This window comes from Papio anubis, chromosome 20, assembly GCF_008728515.1.
Source record: "Papio anubis isolate 15944 chromosome 20, Panubis1.0, whole genome shotgun sequence".
Lineage (NCBI taxonomy): Eukaryota > Metazoa > Chordata > Mammalia > Primates > Cercopithecidae > Papio > Papio anubis.
In genome coordinates this window covers 311,780-329,975 of record NC_044995.1, presented here as the reverse complement: position 1 = coordinate 329,975, position 18,196 = coordinate 311,780, and the positions used below count along the sequence as shown (strand labels likewise).

Here is an 18,196-nt window from a genome sequence, read left to right as displayed (position 1 = left end):
TCCTGAAATCAATGTCCACTCCCCTGTAAGGACCCATCAGTCTCCTTTCCTTGGGAACCTCCATCCCTCCAGAATCCTGTGTCCTGACACACATGTGCACACACTGTCCACCATTTCCAGAGCCCAACGACCATGCCCCGTTCTTCCCATAACCCCACAATTCAGGTCGAGGGACCAGGAGGCTGACCCTCACCCTGTCCAACTGGTCTTCTAGGATCCTGATCCTTCGCCTGATCTTGACCTTCTGATCCAGGACGAATCCCGAGGACCTGACATTCTTACTGTGGGTAAAGATCCGTGTCTCCCACTCCTGGATCTAGAAGAAAGAGGACAGTACCTGTTTATGGTTGCCTGAATGTGGGAGAGATTAAATGGCCGAGGGAAAATGAGTCGCTAAGCATGGCAGACATCTGCTGTCCCTGTAGCCCCAGAATAACATCTACCCTTCTGCTGACACTATCCAGCCCTCCATGTGGTTCTGGTGGGCCTTCCACCCACAGTGTGTCACCCTGTCAGCCACAGGACCCAGGTCTGGACACTCACAGGGACTGGCCTAGAGATGGGAATGCGACCCCATGGAGCCAGCCTGACTCGTTTCCTTTTTTTTTTTTTTTTTTTTAATGAGACAGAGTCTTGCTCTGTCGCCCAGGCTGGAGTGTGCAGTGGTGTGATCTTGGCTCACTGCAACCTCCACCTCCCAGGCTCAAGCAATTCTCGTGCCTCAACCTCCCGAGTAGCTGGGATTACAGGCACGTACATCACACCCAGCTAATTTTTGTATTTTTAGTAGAGATGGGGTTTCATCATGTTGGCCGGGCTGGTCTCGAACTCCTGACCTCAAGTGATCCACCCGCCTTGGCCTCCCAAAGTACTGGGATTACAGGCAAGAGCCACAGCGCCCGGCTCTGACTGATAGTCGGGGGAAGCACATGAGAAGGGTGGGATTCCAGGACTTCTCCTGTCATAGCCCCACCACAGGGAGGATCCTGGGAGGATGAGGCCAGTGGACAGAAGTGGAGATGAGAGTTGGAGAGATGGTGAGAACGAACCCAATGACATTAGTATCCCTGGGTCTGCTTATGCCTAAAACCAGCTTCCAATCTGTCCTCATTTCTGTATTCATCGGTACTTATTGGGGTGTGCTGTGTGTCTCCAAGCAAACTGGGGGTTCCATGAGGACAGAGAGTCTTGTGTTTTCTCCGTGTCTGAGACAAAGAAGGTATTCAACATAACATGCGGACTAAACAGACAAATGAATTGCTTAACACTTCAATTTGTGTTCTGCTATGGGTTTAATCATGTCCCGTAAAAACTCATATGTTGGCCAGGCGCGGTGGCTCACGCCTGTAATCCCAGCACTTTGGGAGGCCGAGGCGAGTGGATCACCTGAGGTCAGGAGTTCGAGACCAGTTTGGCCAACATGGTGAAACCTCGTCTCTACTAAAAATACAAAACTTAGCTGGGCGTAATGGCATGTGCCTGTAATCCCAGCTACTCGGGTGGCTGAGGCACGACAATCACTTGAGCCTGGCCTGGGAGGTGGAGACTGCAAAGAGCCAAGATTGCACCACTGCACTCCAACTTGGGTGACTGAGCAAGACTCCACCTCGAAAAAGAAATACCCAAAATGTTGACACTGGGGGAAAATGCAGCAAAGTGTACAAGGGATATCTCTGCATTTTTTCAACTGCACATGAATCCCAACAAAATTTTCTTCCTTTTTTTTCTTTTTTTTTTTAGAGACAGGGTCTCACTCTGTCACCCAGGCTGAGTACAGTGGTACCATCACAGCTCACTGCAGCCTCCACCTCCCAGGCCAGACTCAAGCAATCCTCCTGTCTCAATAATTGCTTTATTAAAGAATAGATGACATACGGTAAAACTGCACATATTTAGTGTATAATTTGGGCTGGGCACGGTGGCTCACACCTGTAATCCCAGCACTTTGGGAGGCCGAGGTGGGCAGATCACCTGAGGTCAGGAGTTCAAGACCAGCCTGGCCAACATGGCAAAACCCTGTCTCTACTAAAAATATGAAATCAGCCAGGCACGGTGGCAGGCACCTGTAGTCCCAACTACCCGGGAGGCTGAGGCAGAAGAATTGCTTGAACCTGGGAGGTGGAGACTGCAGTGAGCTGAGATTGCGCCACTGCACTCCAGCCTGGGTGACAGAGCGAGACTCCATCTCTAAATAAATAAATAAATAAACAAACAAACAAACTGTATAATTTGATATGTTTTGACATAAAATAGTGAAAATATCCATCACCCCTAAAAGTTTCCTCGTGCCCTTTTGTAGTTCCTCACCTCATTCTCTTCCTGCAGTCAAGTCTCCCCCAGCAATCACTCATCTGTTTTCCGTCACTATAGATTGGTTTGCATTTTCCAGAATTTTTTTTTTTTTTTTTTTTTGACGGTCTCACTTTGTCGCCAGGCTGCAGTGTAGTGGCGATCTCAACTTCACTGCTTCCGCTCCCGGGTTCAGCGCCATTCTCCTGCCTCAGCCTCCCGGCTGGCTGTGCTAGCTGAAGACTGCAGGCACCGCCACCCAGCTAGCTTAATATATATATATTTGTATTTTTAGTAGAGGCGGGGTTTCACTGTGTTGTAGGATGGTCTTGATCTCCCGACCTGCGTGATCAGCCCTCGACAAAAATAACTGAGGATTGGCGTGTATCTTACAACCCTGGAATTTTATATTAATGGAATTGTATAGTATGGACTCTTTTGGGGATCAAAGGGGCTATCTGGTTTCTTTCACTCAGAATAGTTATTTTGAGATCCACCCATGTTGTGTGTATCAATAGCCGGGTTCCTTTTATTCATGAGTCACATTCCATTTGCGTAGCTATAGACCTGATTTGCTCGTCTGCCCTTTTAGGACATTTGGGTTGTTTCCGTTTTCGATTTTACAAATCAAGTTGGGTTATTACGAATATTCACGTAAAATTCGTTATATGGACATGGGCTTTCTTTCCTCTTGGGTAAACAACTGAATGTGGAATGTCTGAATTGTGGAATGTCTGAATCATATCGTCAAGTATACGTTTTGGTTTTTGGCAACTGCCAAACTGGGCCAGGCGTGGTGGCCCACCTCTGTAATCTCAGCACTTTGGAAGGCCAAGGAGGGTGGATCACTTGAGGGCAGGAGTTCAAGACCAGCCTGGCCAACATGGTGAAACCCCCCGCTCTCTACTAAAAATATAAAGCAGGGCGCAGTGGCTCACGCCTGTAATCCCAGCACTTTGGGAGGCTGAGGTGGGCAGATCACGAGGTCAGGAGATCAAGACCTTCCTAGCTAACACGGTGAAACCCCGTCTCTACTAAAAATACAAAAAAAAATTAGCCAGGCGTCGTGGCGGGCGCCTGTAGTCCCAGCTACTCAGGAGGCTGAGGCAGGAGAATGGCCTGAACCCGGGAGGCAGAGCTTGCAGTGAGCCAAGATCTCACCACTGCACTCCAGCCTGGGCGACAGAGCGAGACTCAGTCTCAAAACAAAAAAAAATAAATGAAATGAAAAAATAAAAATAAAAATATAAAAATTAGCTGGGAGTGGTGGCACACACCTGTAATCTCAGCTACTCGGGAGGCTGAGACAGGAGAATGTTTGAACCCAGGAGACAGAGGTTGTAGTGAGTTGACATTGTGCCATTGCACTCCAGCCTGAGTGGCAGAGTGAGACTTCGTCTAAGAAAAAAAAAAAAAACCTGCCAAACTGTGTACGAAGAGTAGTGTGCCATTCCACATTCCCACCAGTGGAGTATGAGAGTTCTACTTCCTCCTCATCCTTACCAACACTTGGTATGGTCCGTCTTTTTAATGGAGTTTGGGCAAGTTCTTAATATATTCTGGACACAAGTTCTCTATCAGATGCATGCTTTGCAGATACTTTCTCCCAGTCTGAGAGAAACTTGTCTTTCCATTCCTTGCCTTTGCCAGTTTCTGCAGGTGGGATTCCTTGACTTGCGGATGCCTTACCTGTGGCCACACCGCTGTTTTTTGTTTTTGAAAGGGGGTCTGGGCCAGGCACAATGGCTCACGCTTATCATCCCAACACTTTGGGAGGTCAAGGTGAGTGGATCACCTGAGGCCACGAATTTGAAACCAGCCTGGCCAACATGGCGAAACCCCGTCTCTACCAAAAATACAAAAATTAGCTGGGCTTGGTAGCACGTGCCTGTAGTCCCAGTTGCTCAGGAGGCTGAGGCAGGAGGATGGCTTGACCTAGGAGGCGGAGGTTGCAGTGAGCCAAGATCCTGCCACTGCACTCCAGCCTGGGTGATAGAGCAAGACTTTGTCTCAAAAATAAATAAATAAATAAAAGTAAAAGAAAAAGAAAGTGGGTCTCTCTCTGTTGCCCAGGCTGGAGTGCAGTGGGGCACTCATAACTCATTGAAGCCTCAAACTCCTGGGCTCAAGTAGTCCTGCCCCCTCAGCCTCAAGACACGCACCACTGTGCCCAACTCACAAACTGGTTTTTTAAATGAAGGGTAGACCAGAATTTAGCAGAATGAATTCCACATAAAAAAAAAAAATATATATATATATATATTATTTGCTAAAACTTCTGTTTCAGATATATTAATATGTGTGTGTGTGTTTACATCTGTATGCATCTTGGTGTGTATGAGCTACACCTCATGAGTCACGGTCATAAAAACTTGACAGATCACTGGCCTAGAAAAATCACATTGTTCGCAAGGTCAAATAGCAAGGTCCTGAAACAGATGGGATCCGCAACCTGTCTAGACTGCGGCATTACCACCATCCTCGTTTGCAGATGAAGAAACTAGGCCCCAGAGAGGTGAAAACCTGCCCGCCCGGGGTCACAGAGCTCCGATGGCAGGGCCAGGACTCTAATGCAGGTTTTGGGGACTCTACCACACGACTCTTTCCTGCTTAACCTCACCAGTCCTGTTTGCGAATGCCTGGGACTGTGCTAAAGCAGCAAACATCTATATTTCCACTGAACACAACTCTACCAGATGGATGCTTTCAATAGCCCTTATTTTTTTATTTTTTTAAGACAGTCTTGCTCTGTTGCCCAGGCTGGAGTGCAGTGGCACAATCTTGGTTCACTGAAACCTCTGCCCCCCGGGTTTAAACGATTCTCCTGCCTCAGCCTCCCTAGTAGCTGGGATTACAGGCATGTGCCACCATGCCTGGCTAATTTTTGTTTTTTTTGTAGAGACGGGGTTTCACCACGTTTGCCAGGCTGGTCTCGAACTCCTGACCTCAAGTGATCTGCCTGCCTCAGCCTCCCAAAGTGCTGGGATTACAGGCATGAGCCACTACGCCTGGCCCAATAACCCCAATTTCACATGAGGACGCTAAGGCTCAGAGAGGTTACAACACTTGCCTGTGAGCAGGATCTGCAGAACCCCATCTCGAACCCACCTGCTTGTCCAGGGCCCTGGTCTGCTCCTGCAGCTCCTCGATCTCTGCCTGCACCTGGTCCCGGCCCTTCAGCAGGCGGTCCATGTTCTCCAGCCGCTCACTGTCCCGAAGCCGCTTGACCTGGTTCTGGGCTGCGCTGATCTGCACCTGGAGATTGCCCTGTACCTCCTCCAAGCGCCGGATCTCCTCGCTACCCAGGAAGGGAGGTAGCGGGCCAGTAAGGGGGCAGAACTCAGCATTGCTAACGGCAGGACACACTGCTCCTGCGCTCCCCCTCAGACCCAGGAGTCTAGCTTCCAGCCCCTCTGACCCCCTCCTCCCCAGCTCAGGGCCCAGGCACCCAGCTCACAGTTGCTTGTTGATGCGCTGGTGGACTTCCTTGCTGTAGGCCCGCCTCTCCCCTTCCATCACCTTGCATTGGCGCTGCAGCCTACTCAGCTCCCAATCCACTGAGAACAGGGCCGGCCAAGGGACTCAGTAGGGATCCTGGCCACCAGCTCCTTCCAACCCAGGACCTAGGAATTCTGCTCCCTTTGGGGTCTCACAAACTGCAACTGAACTGCAGATCCAGCCCCCAACATCCCTCTAGGAATGCACCTCAGTTCCAGGATCCCTCGAGCTTCCTCATCCCTCCATACCCAAAACTGAACTCAGGGATTTTTCCCCTAAAACCCACTCCCATCCCACCAGGGGCACTTCTGGAAGGCCTCTGGGTCTTCTGGGACCTGGGCACACCACCCGGAACTGGGAAGGCTCTTGCTCCCTCCCTCCTTTTCTCCCCACCATCAGCAGCCCTCAGCCCCATCCTCTTCCCTCCTCCCTCTCTCAACCCATTCCTGGGCTCGGCCTCATCCTCTCCTACCTGGACCATCACCTCAACCTTTCTCTCAATTTCCAGCCTTCCCGCACAGTCCCAGAGGGTCTCTCTACACCCACAGCCGGCCCTACCCCACCCATAGCAGACCCTACCCCTCACAGGCCTCCCATGATGCCCCAGCACCTGCAGGATAAAGTCTCAGCACCTCAGCCTGGGATCCAAGACGCCAAATGACCTGACCTTACCCACCTCTCCAGCCTTGCCCACATGCTCCCCACCTCCAAAGGCCCAGTAATTTTCAATCGGGGGTGATTCTGCCTTCCAAAAACATTTGCAGTGTCTGGAGACTTATTTTTTCTAGACAGGGTCTCATTCTGTCCCTCAGGCTGGAGCGCAGTGACAGTCTCAGCTCACTGCAGCCTCCACCTCGCAGACTCAAGTGATCCTCCCACCTCAGCCTCCCGGGTAGCTGGGATTACAGGTGCACACCATCAGACCTGGCTAATTTTATTTATTTATTTTTTTGTAGAGATGAGGTCTCACTGTATTGCTCAGGCTGGTCTTGAACTCCTGGGCTCAAGTGATCCTCCTTCTTCAGCTTACCAAAGTGCTGGGATTACAGGCATGAGCCAGCACGCCCAGCCTGGAGGCATTTGTCATTACCATGACTTGTGGGGAAGGGAGGGGCTACTGGTATCCAGTGAGTAGAGGCCATGCACACTGCTTGGCATCCTACAACACACAGGACTGCCGCCACAACAAAGAATTATCCCACCCAAAAGTCAACAGTACTGAGGCTGAGAAAGTCTCCTCTAGCCACATTCTATCACCTCTGCAGAAACACCCTTCCTTCCTTCCTTCTCCCCTTGGCAATTCCCACGGGGAGTTCTGGGCCCCACTCAAACTTCTGCTGCCTGAAGTCTCCAGCCTGCCCCACCGCCCAGGCTTGGCCCACCCACGGTGGTGCCCGCCCCACCTCCCTCAGGGCGCATGTCTCTTCCCACCAGAGGGCGCCCCTGGACAGACACGCTCTCTCCCTCCCTACAGGACCTGGAACTGGGGAAAGCTGGGGGCTGGAAAAGAATGGGTGAGTGATATTAACAATGAATGAATTACCCATTCCCTCCAGAAAGGCTTCGCTTCCCTCCTCGGAGCGGGCGCTCCCTGACAAGCGTCCCAAAGGCATCCTGGCCAAAGAAGGTGGGGCTCCTGTAGGGATGGACATACAAGACCCTTCAGACAGCAGGCGAGCCAGAGTCCAGAGGAGGGTGGGCAATGAACTGAGAGCGACTGGGAATTGAAAGGGGGTGACCCTAGAACCACGCTGGCCTCATTCCTCCAAGAGGGGTTGGAGGGGGACCTCTCTCAGGCCTCGCCACACCTCTCCCGCCCTCCCACTTCTCACACTCTGGGTCTTGCGTCTCGGCTCTGATTCTGGCGCGGGTTTGGCAGGGGACAGGTCTCCTGGGCTCTCAGGATATCCGAGGCCAGGCTGTTTGGTCGCAGGGGAGAGGGAAACCCCGGCCTGCTGTAGGGGGGTTGGGCAGGGTCGGGGGAGTCCTGGGCCCTACCTGCCGACGGGCCTGACCTGTTCTTGGTGCTCCAAGCTCAGTGTTGTGGTCTGGTTACTGGGGAGATAAGGGACCAATGAGGACTGAGGACAGTGGCCAGGGAGGGACCGAGGCCGCCGGAGAAACTATGGAAGGGCGGAGAAGGATGCGAGGCGTAGACCTGCAGGGTTCCCACGGACTTAGAACTGATGGGCGAGGCCAGGCGCGGTGGCTCACGCCTGTAATCCCAGCACTTTGGGAGGCCGAGGCGGATGCATCACTTGAGGTCAGGAGTTCGAGACCAGCCTGGCCAACATGGTGAAACCCGTCTCTACTAAAAGTACAAAAATTAGCTAGACGTGGCGACTCGTGCCTGTAGTCCCAGCTAGCTACTCTGGAGACTGAGGCAGGAGAATCGCTTGAACCTGGGAGGCAGAGATTGCAGTGAGCCGAGATCGCGCCACTGCACTCCAGCCTTGGCGACAGCGAGACTCCTTCTCAATAAACAAACAAACAAAATTGATGGGCGGGGAGGTCTTGCGAGGGGCGGAGCCAGGAGGGCCTGTGGACCGGGGCTGCGGAGCCCTGCGCGGGGGAGGGGCGTGTGAGGCCTGAGAGGGGCGTGCCGTAGGGAGCTGTGATGGGCGGAGCTGAGACCTGTGAAGAGAGTGGGAGGAACTTCAGGGGCGGGGCTTCGGAGCCTGCGAGGGTAAGGGCACGGCCACCTGTACAGGACGGGCTTCGGAGACGGCGAGGGATGGGGCACGAACAGTGTACAGGGCCGGGCTTCGGAACTGGCGAGGGGAGGGGCACGGGCACTTGTAAAGGGCGGGGCTTCTGAGCTGACTAGGCGAGTGGCACGGGCACCCGTAAAGGGCGGGACCTCGGGGCTGGCGAGGGAAGGGGCTTCCCCGTAAGAGGCGGGCTGCGCGGGTCGCGTTTGGAAGGCCTAACGAGGGGCCTGGTGGGAGGCAGGTGAAGGGCGGGCTAATCGGGAGGCGCTCAGGCCTGGAAGGCCTGCGGGAGGTCGGAACGGTCCTGGGGAGCTCGAGGCTGAGGTCTCGGTAGTACCGCGGTCCTGGAAGCGGCGGGAGCTGAAAGAGCCTGCGGGGACCTGTATGGAAGCCCTCCAGGCCGGGCCGAGGTCCTACAAGACGGGGCCGAAGAGGTGCATGTCTTAAGATGACTATGACCACATTAAATTAAGGATTCATAGGAAGGAAGGCGGTGCCGAAGCCGCCAGTTGCTGGGAGAAGGAGCGCTCACCACAGCCTCAGCGATTCACTACGCAACCGCGACCAACGGCTTCCCGGGAAGCCGCCAAAAACCCTTGGCCCCCTACCACGTCCGCGCGCTGGAAGGCGGAAGCGGGCGGGGCCTCGGGCACTCCGTACCGCCCCCGCTTTCCGGCCACGCCCCCGCTGGTTACACCCACTCGCTCTGTAAGGCACGCCCCCTCCGCGGAGGTTGCTGCCCACGTGGGCCTCCCCGGGCGGGCGGGCAGTGGGCGCCTCTCCCTGCAGGCTGGGTGTGCCCGACGCCTGCGGTTTCCTGTGGGAGGAAGCGGCCTGCGTACGCTCAGCTCAGCTCAGCTCAAAGTCTCGGAGGCCCAGGATGGGGGGATCCCGCCGCCACCTTCAGATCCCCTGATTCTTCCCCTTCTACATAGCCGTAGTGTGGGGACCCCCCCTAATAGCCCCATGGTACCCAAGCCTGGCGCCGATTCCACTCAGAGAACTTGATTCTGAGTCCTAGACTCGTGTTTTTCACCTTCCCGGCTCAAGTTTCCATCTTCCTAGCCCCTAGCTCCCCCTAGTCGCCTCAAGAAGATGGAGCCCTCTTTTCCTGCACCCCAAAAGGAACACATGTCTCCCCAGCCCCTAATTTTTCCTTCAGTGACTCAGACTTTACAACTTCCGTAGGGATCTGAGTGCAGACCCCAGTTTCTGTCCCTCTCGGGCACTTAAGTTTGAAACTATTTATTCTCCTCCCCCAGGGACCCTCATTTTCAATTCCCAACTTTAGCCTTGAGACCCAGTGGACCCAAGAATTTGCCCCTTCCCCAACTCCTAGAGACCCTGAATCAGGGTCCCCCAGTACTGACTCCACTCAGAGCCCCAATGCCTGATATGACTAGCACTACCCTAAGAACTGCCCTATAATGTATTTACTATTATCTATTTTTCAGATGAAGAAACTGAGGCATAGAGAAGTTATTAGTAACTTGCCAAAAATTACACAGCCAATTAGTAAAACAGCTTGGATTTTGAGTCCAACCAGTGTGGCTCTACAGTCTGTACTATACTGGTATCCCAGCTTCCAGGTCTCGGGGTACCCAGCCAGGCACTGAACTGTCCATCCCTCAAATCACCAACAGCTATCCCAAACCCAGCTCTGGCCCATCAGATACCCAAACATCCCATCATCCAGTTCCTTTCCCTGGATCCAGGATTTGAATTCCCCTGCTCTCAATTTATCAGAGTCTTGGACACCTGGTCCCCTCCCCAGAGACTCGTGTACATAGTAATCATCACCCCCATCCTAATTTAATATCCCCAAAATGAATAATAATAATTAACATTAAACCTTTGAGGCTGGGCACGGTGGCTCACACCTGTAATCCCATCACGTTGGGAGGCCAAGGCGGGCAGATCACGAGGTCAGGAGTTCGAGGCCAGCCTGGCCAATATGGAGAAACCCCGTCTCTACTAAAAATACAAAAATTGGCCAGGCATGGTAGCAGGCACCTGCAATCCCAGCTACTCAGGAGGCTGAGGCAGGAGAATTGCTTGAACCCAGGAGGTGGAGGTTGCAGTGAGCTGAGATCATGCCACTGCACTCCAGCCTGGATGACAGAGCGAGACTTCATTTCAAAAAAAAAAAAAAAAATTTTGGTACTACACTCCGTTAAAACCTAATGGCTTCCCACTGCACTTAGAATGAAATCCAAGCCCCTCCCCTAGTCTTCAAGGGCACCCTTTGATTTCCCTTCTTACCATTCCCTGTGTCTCCCTATGTGCCAGCCACACTGGCCCTTCTGTCTGCTCCCTGAACAACCTGAGCTTGTTCTCAAAAGCTTTAAGAGCTTTTGCACTTCCTCTTCCCCCTACTTCCCCCCACTGCTCCCCGACCCCAGCGTTCAAATGACTCCTGTCTTCAGCTCAAATTTTACCTCCTCCAAGACGCCTTCCCTGATTCTCCTGTTTCAAGTAGTCTCCCCTGCACTCCGTCATTATCTCCATCACTCTGTTTGATTTATTATTTATTTCTTTTTCTTTCTTTTTTTGAGATGGAGTCTTGCTCTGTCACCCAGGCTGGAGTGCAGTAGCATGATTTCAGCTCACTGCAACCTCCGCCTCCCAGGTTCAAGCAATTCTCCTGTCTCAGCCTCCCGAGTAGCTTGGATTACAGGCGCCCACTACCACGCCCAGCTAGTTTTTGTATTTTTAGTAGAGACAGGGTTTCACCATGTTGGCCAGGCTGGTCTTGAACTTCTGACCTCAGGTGATCCTCCAGCCTCGGCCTCCCAAAGTGCTGAGATTACAGGCATGAGCCACCGCGTCCAGCCTATTGTATTTGTTTTGCAAGGCAGTTATCCCTAGCTGAGATTTATCTTCATCATTGATGTTTTCTCTTGTCTGTCTTCCTCTACTAGAAGACAAACTCCATAATACCAGCAGGGGTCGTGTCTGTTTTCATTATTAACTCCTAGATCAGAGTACATGTTCAATAAATGTTTGATGAAGGAACAGCTTAGGTGTGTGAGTGTACCAGTATTACCTTATTTATTCAGCATAAGTATCAGAATTATTATTATCAGTATTAGTATTTTGTCAGTATTATTATACTCTTGACATAGACTAAGATACTGGAGCCCAGGTGGGTGAAATAATTGGCTCAGTCACTGAGCCAGGAAATGATGGCGCTGGGATTCTTAACTTCTGTCTCCTCCTCCCCGCCTTCCAGAGTTTCACGCATTTCTTTTTTTTTTTTTTTTTTTTTTTTTTTTTGGCCACAGAGTCTCACTTTGTCGCCCAGGCTGGAGGGCAGTGGTGCAAACTCAGCTCACTGCAGCCTCCACCTCTCGCGTTCAAGCGATTCTTGTGGCTCAGCCTCCCGAGTAGCTGGGATTACAGTCGCCCGCCACCACGCCCGGCTCATTTTTGTATTTTTGATAGAGACGGGTTTCCACCATGTTGGCCAGGCTGGTCTCGAGCTCCTGACCTCAGATGATCTGCCCGTCTCGGCCTCCCAAAAGTGCTGGGATTACAGGCGTGAGCCACAATGCCCTGCCGGGTTTCACAAACTTCATCTCCCATCCTCTAACCCCCACCACGGGGCCAACTTCATCAGCCCAATCTCAATGCATGCCACAGAAATCTGGCCTCCTTTCCCAGACTCCTGTCCAGCCCCAAGCTCCATCAGGGAAAGCAGACATCCGGTCCCAAGACAAGACCTCAAAACCCAAGGGTCCTGAGAATCGGGCCCTCCCACCCCTGACGCTTGCCCCTCCCCAGAGCCCCATTCCAAGAGTTTCTCCTCTCAACTCTGGGAGGGAGCCCCAGATGATGTCTGTCTGAGGGGATTGGGTGGGGGCCCAAAGAAAGAGGAACCGGAGTGCCTGGGCCCTCCCACTGGCGGCGGACCTCAGCTGGGCGCGGTGAAAGTGGGTTTATAAAAGGGTCAGTATATATTGCGAGGAGGACAGAAAGAGAAACGGGAGCAAGAGAGAAGGCGGCCCAGACAGTGAGGGCAGGAGGAAGAGAGGAGAGGCAGAAGGAGAGCGAGCGAGAGAGAAAGGGTTCCGGATTGGAGGGGAGAGCAAGGGAGGAAGGCGGTGAGAGAGGCGGGGGCCTCGGGAGGGTGAAAGGAGGGAGGAGAAGGGCGGGGCACGGAGGCCCGAGCGAGGGACGAGACCGACTCCAGCTCTGACTTTTTTCGCAGCTCTCGGTAAGTTTCCAGTCCGTTATTCAGGGCTGGGACTTCTTAATTTACTTGGGAATGTAGCAGTTTGGGAAGGACACCCCCAGGCTGGGAGAGACGCCCCTTACTCTTGGAAATCCTTGTCATTTAATAAGTGATCTCTTAGCACTTGAGGTGGGGATATGGGAAGGGGTGGGGCCCAGCAAAGTTTTGGGGTCCCAGCAGAACCCTCCACCGAAAACTTCCTGCAGTTTTTTCCTCAGCGGTGTCCACTGTCCTCTGAGGGCCCTGAGATCAGGGCATTGCATGAGAACACCCCAAATCTGGGAGACCTCTAGGTCCCCTGTTCCTGGGCACCAAAGGGTCCTGGGAGGCTAACTCCTTCTCAGGCCTCTCTTCCCCGCAACGCGAATCCCATCCATTTCCTCCAGAAGATGTCCAGCAGTCACCAGTCTGGCAGCAGGGTGGGGTGAGGACCTCGTGGACATAGCCAGAGGCTGGGGTTTCCCTGGTGCTTAGAGATGGGGGGGAGCAGGAATGAGTCACCAGATGACTCACCAGGTCCCCCTCCTCCCCTCACCCCAGGAGAGGAGTGGTGTGAGTCAAGGATGCCTGTCGCTGGGGACAGCTCCTCCATCCTGATACATCAGGGTTTGGGGCGGGGGTCTCAACTTGAATTTTCACCATCTGGCCTGTATGTAACCCAGAGACAGGGTTCTGGGGAGAAAGGAGCCACATTGTGAGTCCTCCTCATTCAAGGACCCCAAGAATCCACCTCTGGCCCTCTCCACCCCTCCAGCCAATGGGGAACTCAGGAATCCAGGCCCCAGCGGCCTCCTCCCTGAGAGACCCAGGAGTCTGCACCCAAGCCCTTCCTCCATCAGGAGACATCTCACCTGCCTTTGTGCCTTTTTTTTTTTTTTTTTTGAGACAGTCTTGCTCTGTCACCCAGGCTGGAGTGCAATGGCACGATCTCAGCTCATTGCAACCTTCGCCTCCCGGATTCCAGTGACTTTCCTGTCTCAGCCTCCTGAGTAGCTGGGATTACAGGCGTGCACCACCACACCCAGCTAATTTTGTATTTTTAGTAGAGATGGGGTTTCACTATGTTGGCCAGGCTGGTCTCGATCTCCTGACCTCAAGTGATCCACCTGCCTCAGCCTCCCAAAGTGCTGGGATTATAGGCGTGAGCCACTGTGCCTGGGCTGTGCCAACCTCTTGAGACTCCGTCCCCTGCTCCCCCTCCCCAGGCTTCCACCGCAGCCATGTCACTCCTCTTGCTGGTGGTCTCAGCCCTTCACATCCTCATTCTCATCCTGCTTTTTGTGGCCACTTTGGACAAGGTAAGCCTACTTGGAGCTCAGGGCCCTTCTGCTCCCCTTTGGAATCTTGCCACACCCCTCCTCTAAAGGCACTCTGGCCCCGCCCCCTTTACCTAGTATTTATTTTATATTTTATTTATTCATTTATTTATTTATTTTTTTTTTTTTTTTTTGAGACGGAGTCTGGCTCTGTTGCCCAGGCTGGAGTGCAGTGGCCGGATCTCAGCTCACTGCAAGCTCCGCCTCCCGGGTTTACGCCATTCTCCTGCCTCAGCCTCCCGAGTAGCTGGGACTACAGACATCCGCCACCTCGCCCGGCTAGTTTTTTGTATTTTTTTAGTAGAGACGGGGTTTCACCATGTTAGCCAGGATGGTCTCAATCTCCTGACCTTGTGATCTGCCCATCTCGGCCTCCCAAAGTGCTGCGATTACAGGCTTGAGCCACCGTGCCCGGCCTTTATTTTATTTATTTTGAGACAGGGTCTCACTCTGTCCCCCAGGCTGGAGTGCAGTGGTGCGATCTCGGCTCACTGCAACCTTAGCCTCCCGGTTCAAGCGATTCTCCAGCCCCATGAGCACTGAGATTAGAGGCACCTGCCACCACGCCCGGCTAATTTTTTTTTATTTTGGTAGAGACGGGGTTTCACCATGTTGCCCAGGCTGGTCTCGAACCCCTGGCCTCAAGTGATCCGCCTGCCTCAGCCTCCCACAGTGCTGGGATTATAGGCGTGAACCACCAGGTTAACCCTTTTAGCTCTACCTCCGATGCCTCCTCCCTATCCTGACCCTACCCCCTCTCATATTAAATCCTAGCTCTCCCCAGTTCTGCCCCATCCCAGATACCCCACCCTTTTCCCAGCCCTTCCCACAGTCTCCCTGACCCTGTGCCCTCCCCTTTCCTAACCCTGCCCCTTGTTTCATTCTCTGTCCATCTCAGTCCTGGTGGACTCTCCCCGGGAAAGAGTCCCTGAATCTCTGGTACGACTGCACGTGGAACAATGACACCAAAACGTGGGCCTGCAGTAACGTCAGCGAGAATGGTGAGGGGTGAGGGCGGCGGAACTGGTCTTCAAAGGGGAAGGGAAACCCTTAGTGTCCTCAGGGAACCAAGATTGGGAACCCTCCCCCAACAAAGTTGGAGTGGGCGGGGTCCAGGCCTGAGTTGCTGAGTGCCTAGGGCTAATGCATGTCCCGCCTGTCTGGATGTACCTACGTCTTGGTTTTTTTTCTTTTTCTTTTTTTTTTTTTTGAGACGGAGTTTTCCTCTTGTTGCCCAGGCTGGAGTGCAGTGGTGCAATCTCGGCTCACTGCAACCTCTGCCTCCCAGTTCCGAGCAATTATCCTGTCTCAGCCTCCCGAGTAGCTGGGACTGCAAGTGTGTGCCACCATGCCTGACTAATTTTGTATTTTTAGTAGAGACAGGATTTCACCACGTTGGCCAGGCTGGTCTTAAACTTCTGACTTCAGGTGATCCACCTGCCTCGGCCTTCCAAAGTGCTAAGATTACAGACATGAACCACCGCGTCCAGCCAGTACCTCCTGTTCTGAAGAGGCCATATAGATAAAAGCCTCCTTCTCTGACTCAGAAAGGGTGAGACGGCATGCTATAGGTTTAAAGAATAGAGAGGGGAGGCCAAGGCGGGTGGATCATGAGGCCAGGAGTTTGAGACCAGCCTGGCCAAGATGATGAATTCCCGTCTCTACTAAAAATACAAAAAAATTAGCCAGGCATGGTGTCATACGCCTGTAGTCCCAGCTACTCGGGAGACTGAGGCAGGAGAATCTCTTGAACCGGGAGGTGGAAGTTGCAGTGAGCTGAGATTGCAGTACTGCACTCCAGCCTGGGCGACAGAGTAAGACTCCATCTTAAAAAAAAAAAAAAAAAAGAATAGAGAAAAACCTCCCAAGATTCTGATCCCAAGAGTATTTTTCAAAAGCCTTAAGGAGATGGGGCTGGTGCTCTGAATGGATGCCTGGGACCATTTCATCCAAGTTCCAAGGGAATGGGGCTGAAACCACTTAAGGTGCTAAAGGGGCGGGGCCAGGTGCATTGGAGTGCTAAAGAAATAGAGCTGCATCTATCTAAAGTTCTATGTGAAAGATTTAATGCAAAACTAAGATTAAAGGAAGTGGTCTGCTCTTACCACTTCTATTCAACGTTTTACTGGAGTAGCCAATGCAAGAAGGCAAGAAAAATAAATAAAAGGCATGGGAAATAAATTAGGAAAAAGTGTCTCTATTCCCAGTAAACATGTTGTAGAAAATCCATTAAAATTCTGCAAAGTGGACAGGCACAGTGGCTCGCACCTGTAATCCCAGCACCTTGGGAGGCTGAGGAGGAAGGATCACTTGAGCCCAGGAGTTCAAGACCAGCCTGGACAACATAGGGAAACGCTGTCTCTACAAGAAATTTAAAAATTACCCAGGTGTGGTGGCTTGTGCCTGTGACCCCAGCTACTCAGGAGCAGGGGTGAGAGAATTTCTTGAACCCTGGAGGACAAGGCTGCAGTGAGCCATGATTGCACCACTGAATTCCAGCTTGGGCAACAGAGCAAGACCTGGTCTAAAAAAATAAATAAATAAATAAATAAAATAAAAATCTGCAAAGCAACTACTAGAACTGAGACAGGAATTTAGCAAGGTAACAGGGCTCAAGGTCAACATAAGCAATAATCTAAGTGAGCTTGTATGGGTCTAAACAGGAGCAGGGATGGGGCAGAGAAGGGTCACATGGTGAGCAATCAGGTGGAGCTGGCACTCTGGACCCACCGTGATGTCCCCTTCTGTGTCCTCCTGACTGCAGGCTGGCTGAAGGCGGTGCAGGTCCTCATGGTGCTCTCCCTCATTCTCTGCTGTCTGTCCTTCATCCTGTTCATGTTCCAGCTCTACACAATGCGACGAGGAGGTCTCTTCTATGCCACCGGCCTCTGCCAGCTTTGCACCAGTAAGCACTGCCCCTCCCCACCCCTAATCCCCCAAGAATTGAGCAAAAGGGAAGTGGGGTGCGTCAAGATGCTGGGGGCCCTGAGAATGGGCTTCTCGCAGAAGAAAACAATTTTCAACACCCCAAGAGCCACAAGAGGTGCCTCCGTGGGCTACCTCTCTGCCCCCAGGGATTGCTGGGACTTGTAGTTTTCAGTGGCTAATGATAGTTGTGGCTTGTGCCTATGAGTCATCAGGGAACTTAGAGCTTCAGGGAGCCCGGGCTGGGGAAGGAGGTATAGGTAAATAGTTTTGGTCCCAGGGATTGGGGGTGACGTTGGGGGATAAGCTAATTAGTACCTCAGTAGAGAGCTCTGAATCATAATAGTAATGATATTTATGTCGGTCAACTGCTGTTTCTCGCGTGCCTATTGTGCATCAGACACTTCAAGGAGTTTTGCTTACTTTTTAATTTTTTGACTTAAGGTGCAAAGGGCTAACTTAATCATAGTCCTCAGTTTGGGGAACATTATTTTTCTAGGTTCTTGCAAAGCCTCTCTCTTGCTTTATTAATTTACTACTGCATGTTTGTCTTATAGAAACACATTCAAAAGTATTCCTTGGATGGATAGATATTATCGGACCTAGAGAGATTAAATCGGTTACCTAAGGCCGCGCTGCAGTTGCACGGCGCTGGGGAGAGAGAACCACAACTCCCAGCAGGCAATGGCGCTGCCCACTCGCCCTCCCGCGTTTCTTTGCCCCCATGGGATATTGGGAAATGTAGTCTTCTTGAGGGGCACTGCGTGACGCGTGATTTTCGTCTTCCGCAGGCGTGGCGGTGTTTACTGGGGCCTTGATCTATGCCATTCATGCCGAGGAGATCCTAGCGAAGCACCCGCGAGGCGGCAGCTTCGGATACTGCTTCGCCCTGGCCTGGGTGGCCTTCCCCCTCGCCCTGGTCAGCGGCATCATCTACATCCACCTGCGGAAGCGGGAGTGAGCGCCCCGCCTCGCCCGGCGGCCCCCGCCCGCTCCCGGCCCCCCTCGCCGCGCGTCCTCCAGAAAATAAAACTGTTTTACCGCGGGCTCTGCCTTGATCTCCTTCCTTCCTTCCTTCCTTCCGCCTCCAGGGCCCCAGGCTGCGCACGCTTGACTTCTCCTGAACCTAATAGGGTTCCCACCACCAGCTGCTCAGCCCTCAGAATGCCCATCTCCCAGCCCCCTATCCCTTCTTCCCGAGGACACAGGAGCCAGGACCCCAG

The 18,196-nt window shown here is 52.7% G+C and overlaps 2 protein-coding genes across 18 annotated transcripts in view; one reads left to right on the top strand and one right to left on the bottom strand.

The window, feature by feature from the left end:
- The window catches only part of CCDC114 (coiled-coil domain containing 114), a 29,433-nt gene extending 18,474 nt beyond the window's left edge, over positions 1-10,959 (bottom strand). For 3 of the 17 annotated variants that reach the window (XM_021931252.2, XM_021931253.2, XM_021931254.2), the window contains exons 1-5: positions 10,937-10,959; positions 7,331-7,423; positions 5,747-5,846; positions 5,398-5,587; positions 194-316 (exon numbers count right to left, since the gene is read on the bottom strand). In XM_021931252.2, coding sequence (XP_021786944.2) covers positions 194-316; positions 5,398-5,587; positions 5,747-5,846; positions 7,331-7,400 — 483 coding nt within the window. In that variant the 5' untranslated portion in view covers positions 7,401-7,423; positions 10,937-10,959. Of the gene's footprint in view, positions 1-193; positions 317-5,397; positions 5,588-5,746; positions 5,847-7,330; positions 7,746-7,785; positions 8,399-8,421; positions 8,912-9,030; positions 9,150-10,760; positions 10,841-10,936 lie in introns of those variants that run through there. The other 14 variants (XM_021931256.2, XM_021931257.2, XM_031659092.1 and 11 more) reach the window with 14 other exon arrangements.
- A 1,473-nt stretch (positions 10,960-12,432) lies between these two features.
- On the top strand, positions 12,433-18,020 carry EMP3 (epithelial membrane protein 3). Its single transcript, XM_003915815.5, has 5 exons — positions 12,433-12,714; positions 13,938-14,030; positions 14,947-15,049; positions 16,813-16,953; positions 17,765-18,020. Exons 2-5 carry the CDS (start codon positions 13,953-13,955, stop codon positions 17,932-17,934), a joined length of 492 nt encoding a protein of 163 aa, XP_003915864.1. The 5' UTR covers positions 12,433-12,714; positions 13,938-13,952; the 3' UTR covers positions 17,935-18,020.
- Positions 18,021-18,196: the final 176 nt, after the last annotated feature.

Bases quoted from the DNA above. Each gene is read 5' to 3' on its own strand.
- EMP3 (XM_003915815.5), top strand. From the start codon at position 13,953: ATGTCACTCCTCTTGCTGGTGGTCTCAGCCCTTCACATCCTCATTCTC. The intron at 15,050-16,812 runs GTGAGGGGTGAG...TCCTGACTGCAG, and splicing joins CAGTAACGTCAGCGAGAATG to GCTGGCTGAAGGCGGTGCAG. The intron at 16,954-17,764 runs GTAAGCACTGCC...CGTCTTCCGCAG, and splicing joins CCTCTGCCAGCTTTGCACCA to GCGTGGCGGTGTTTACTGGG.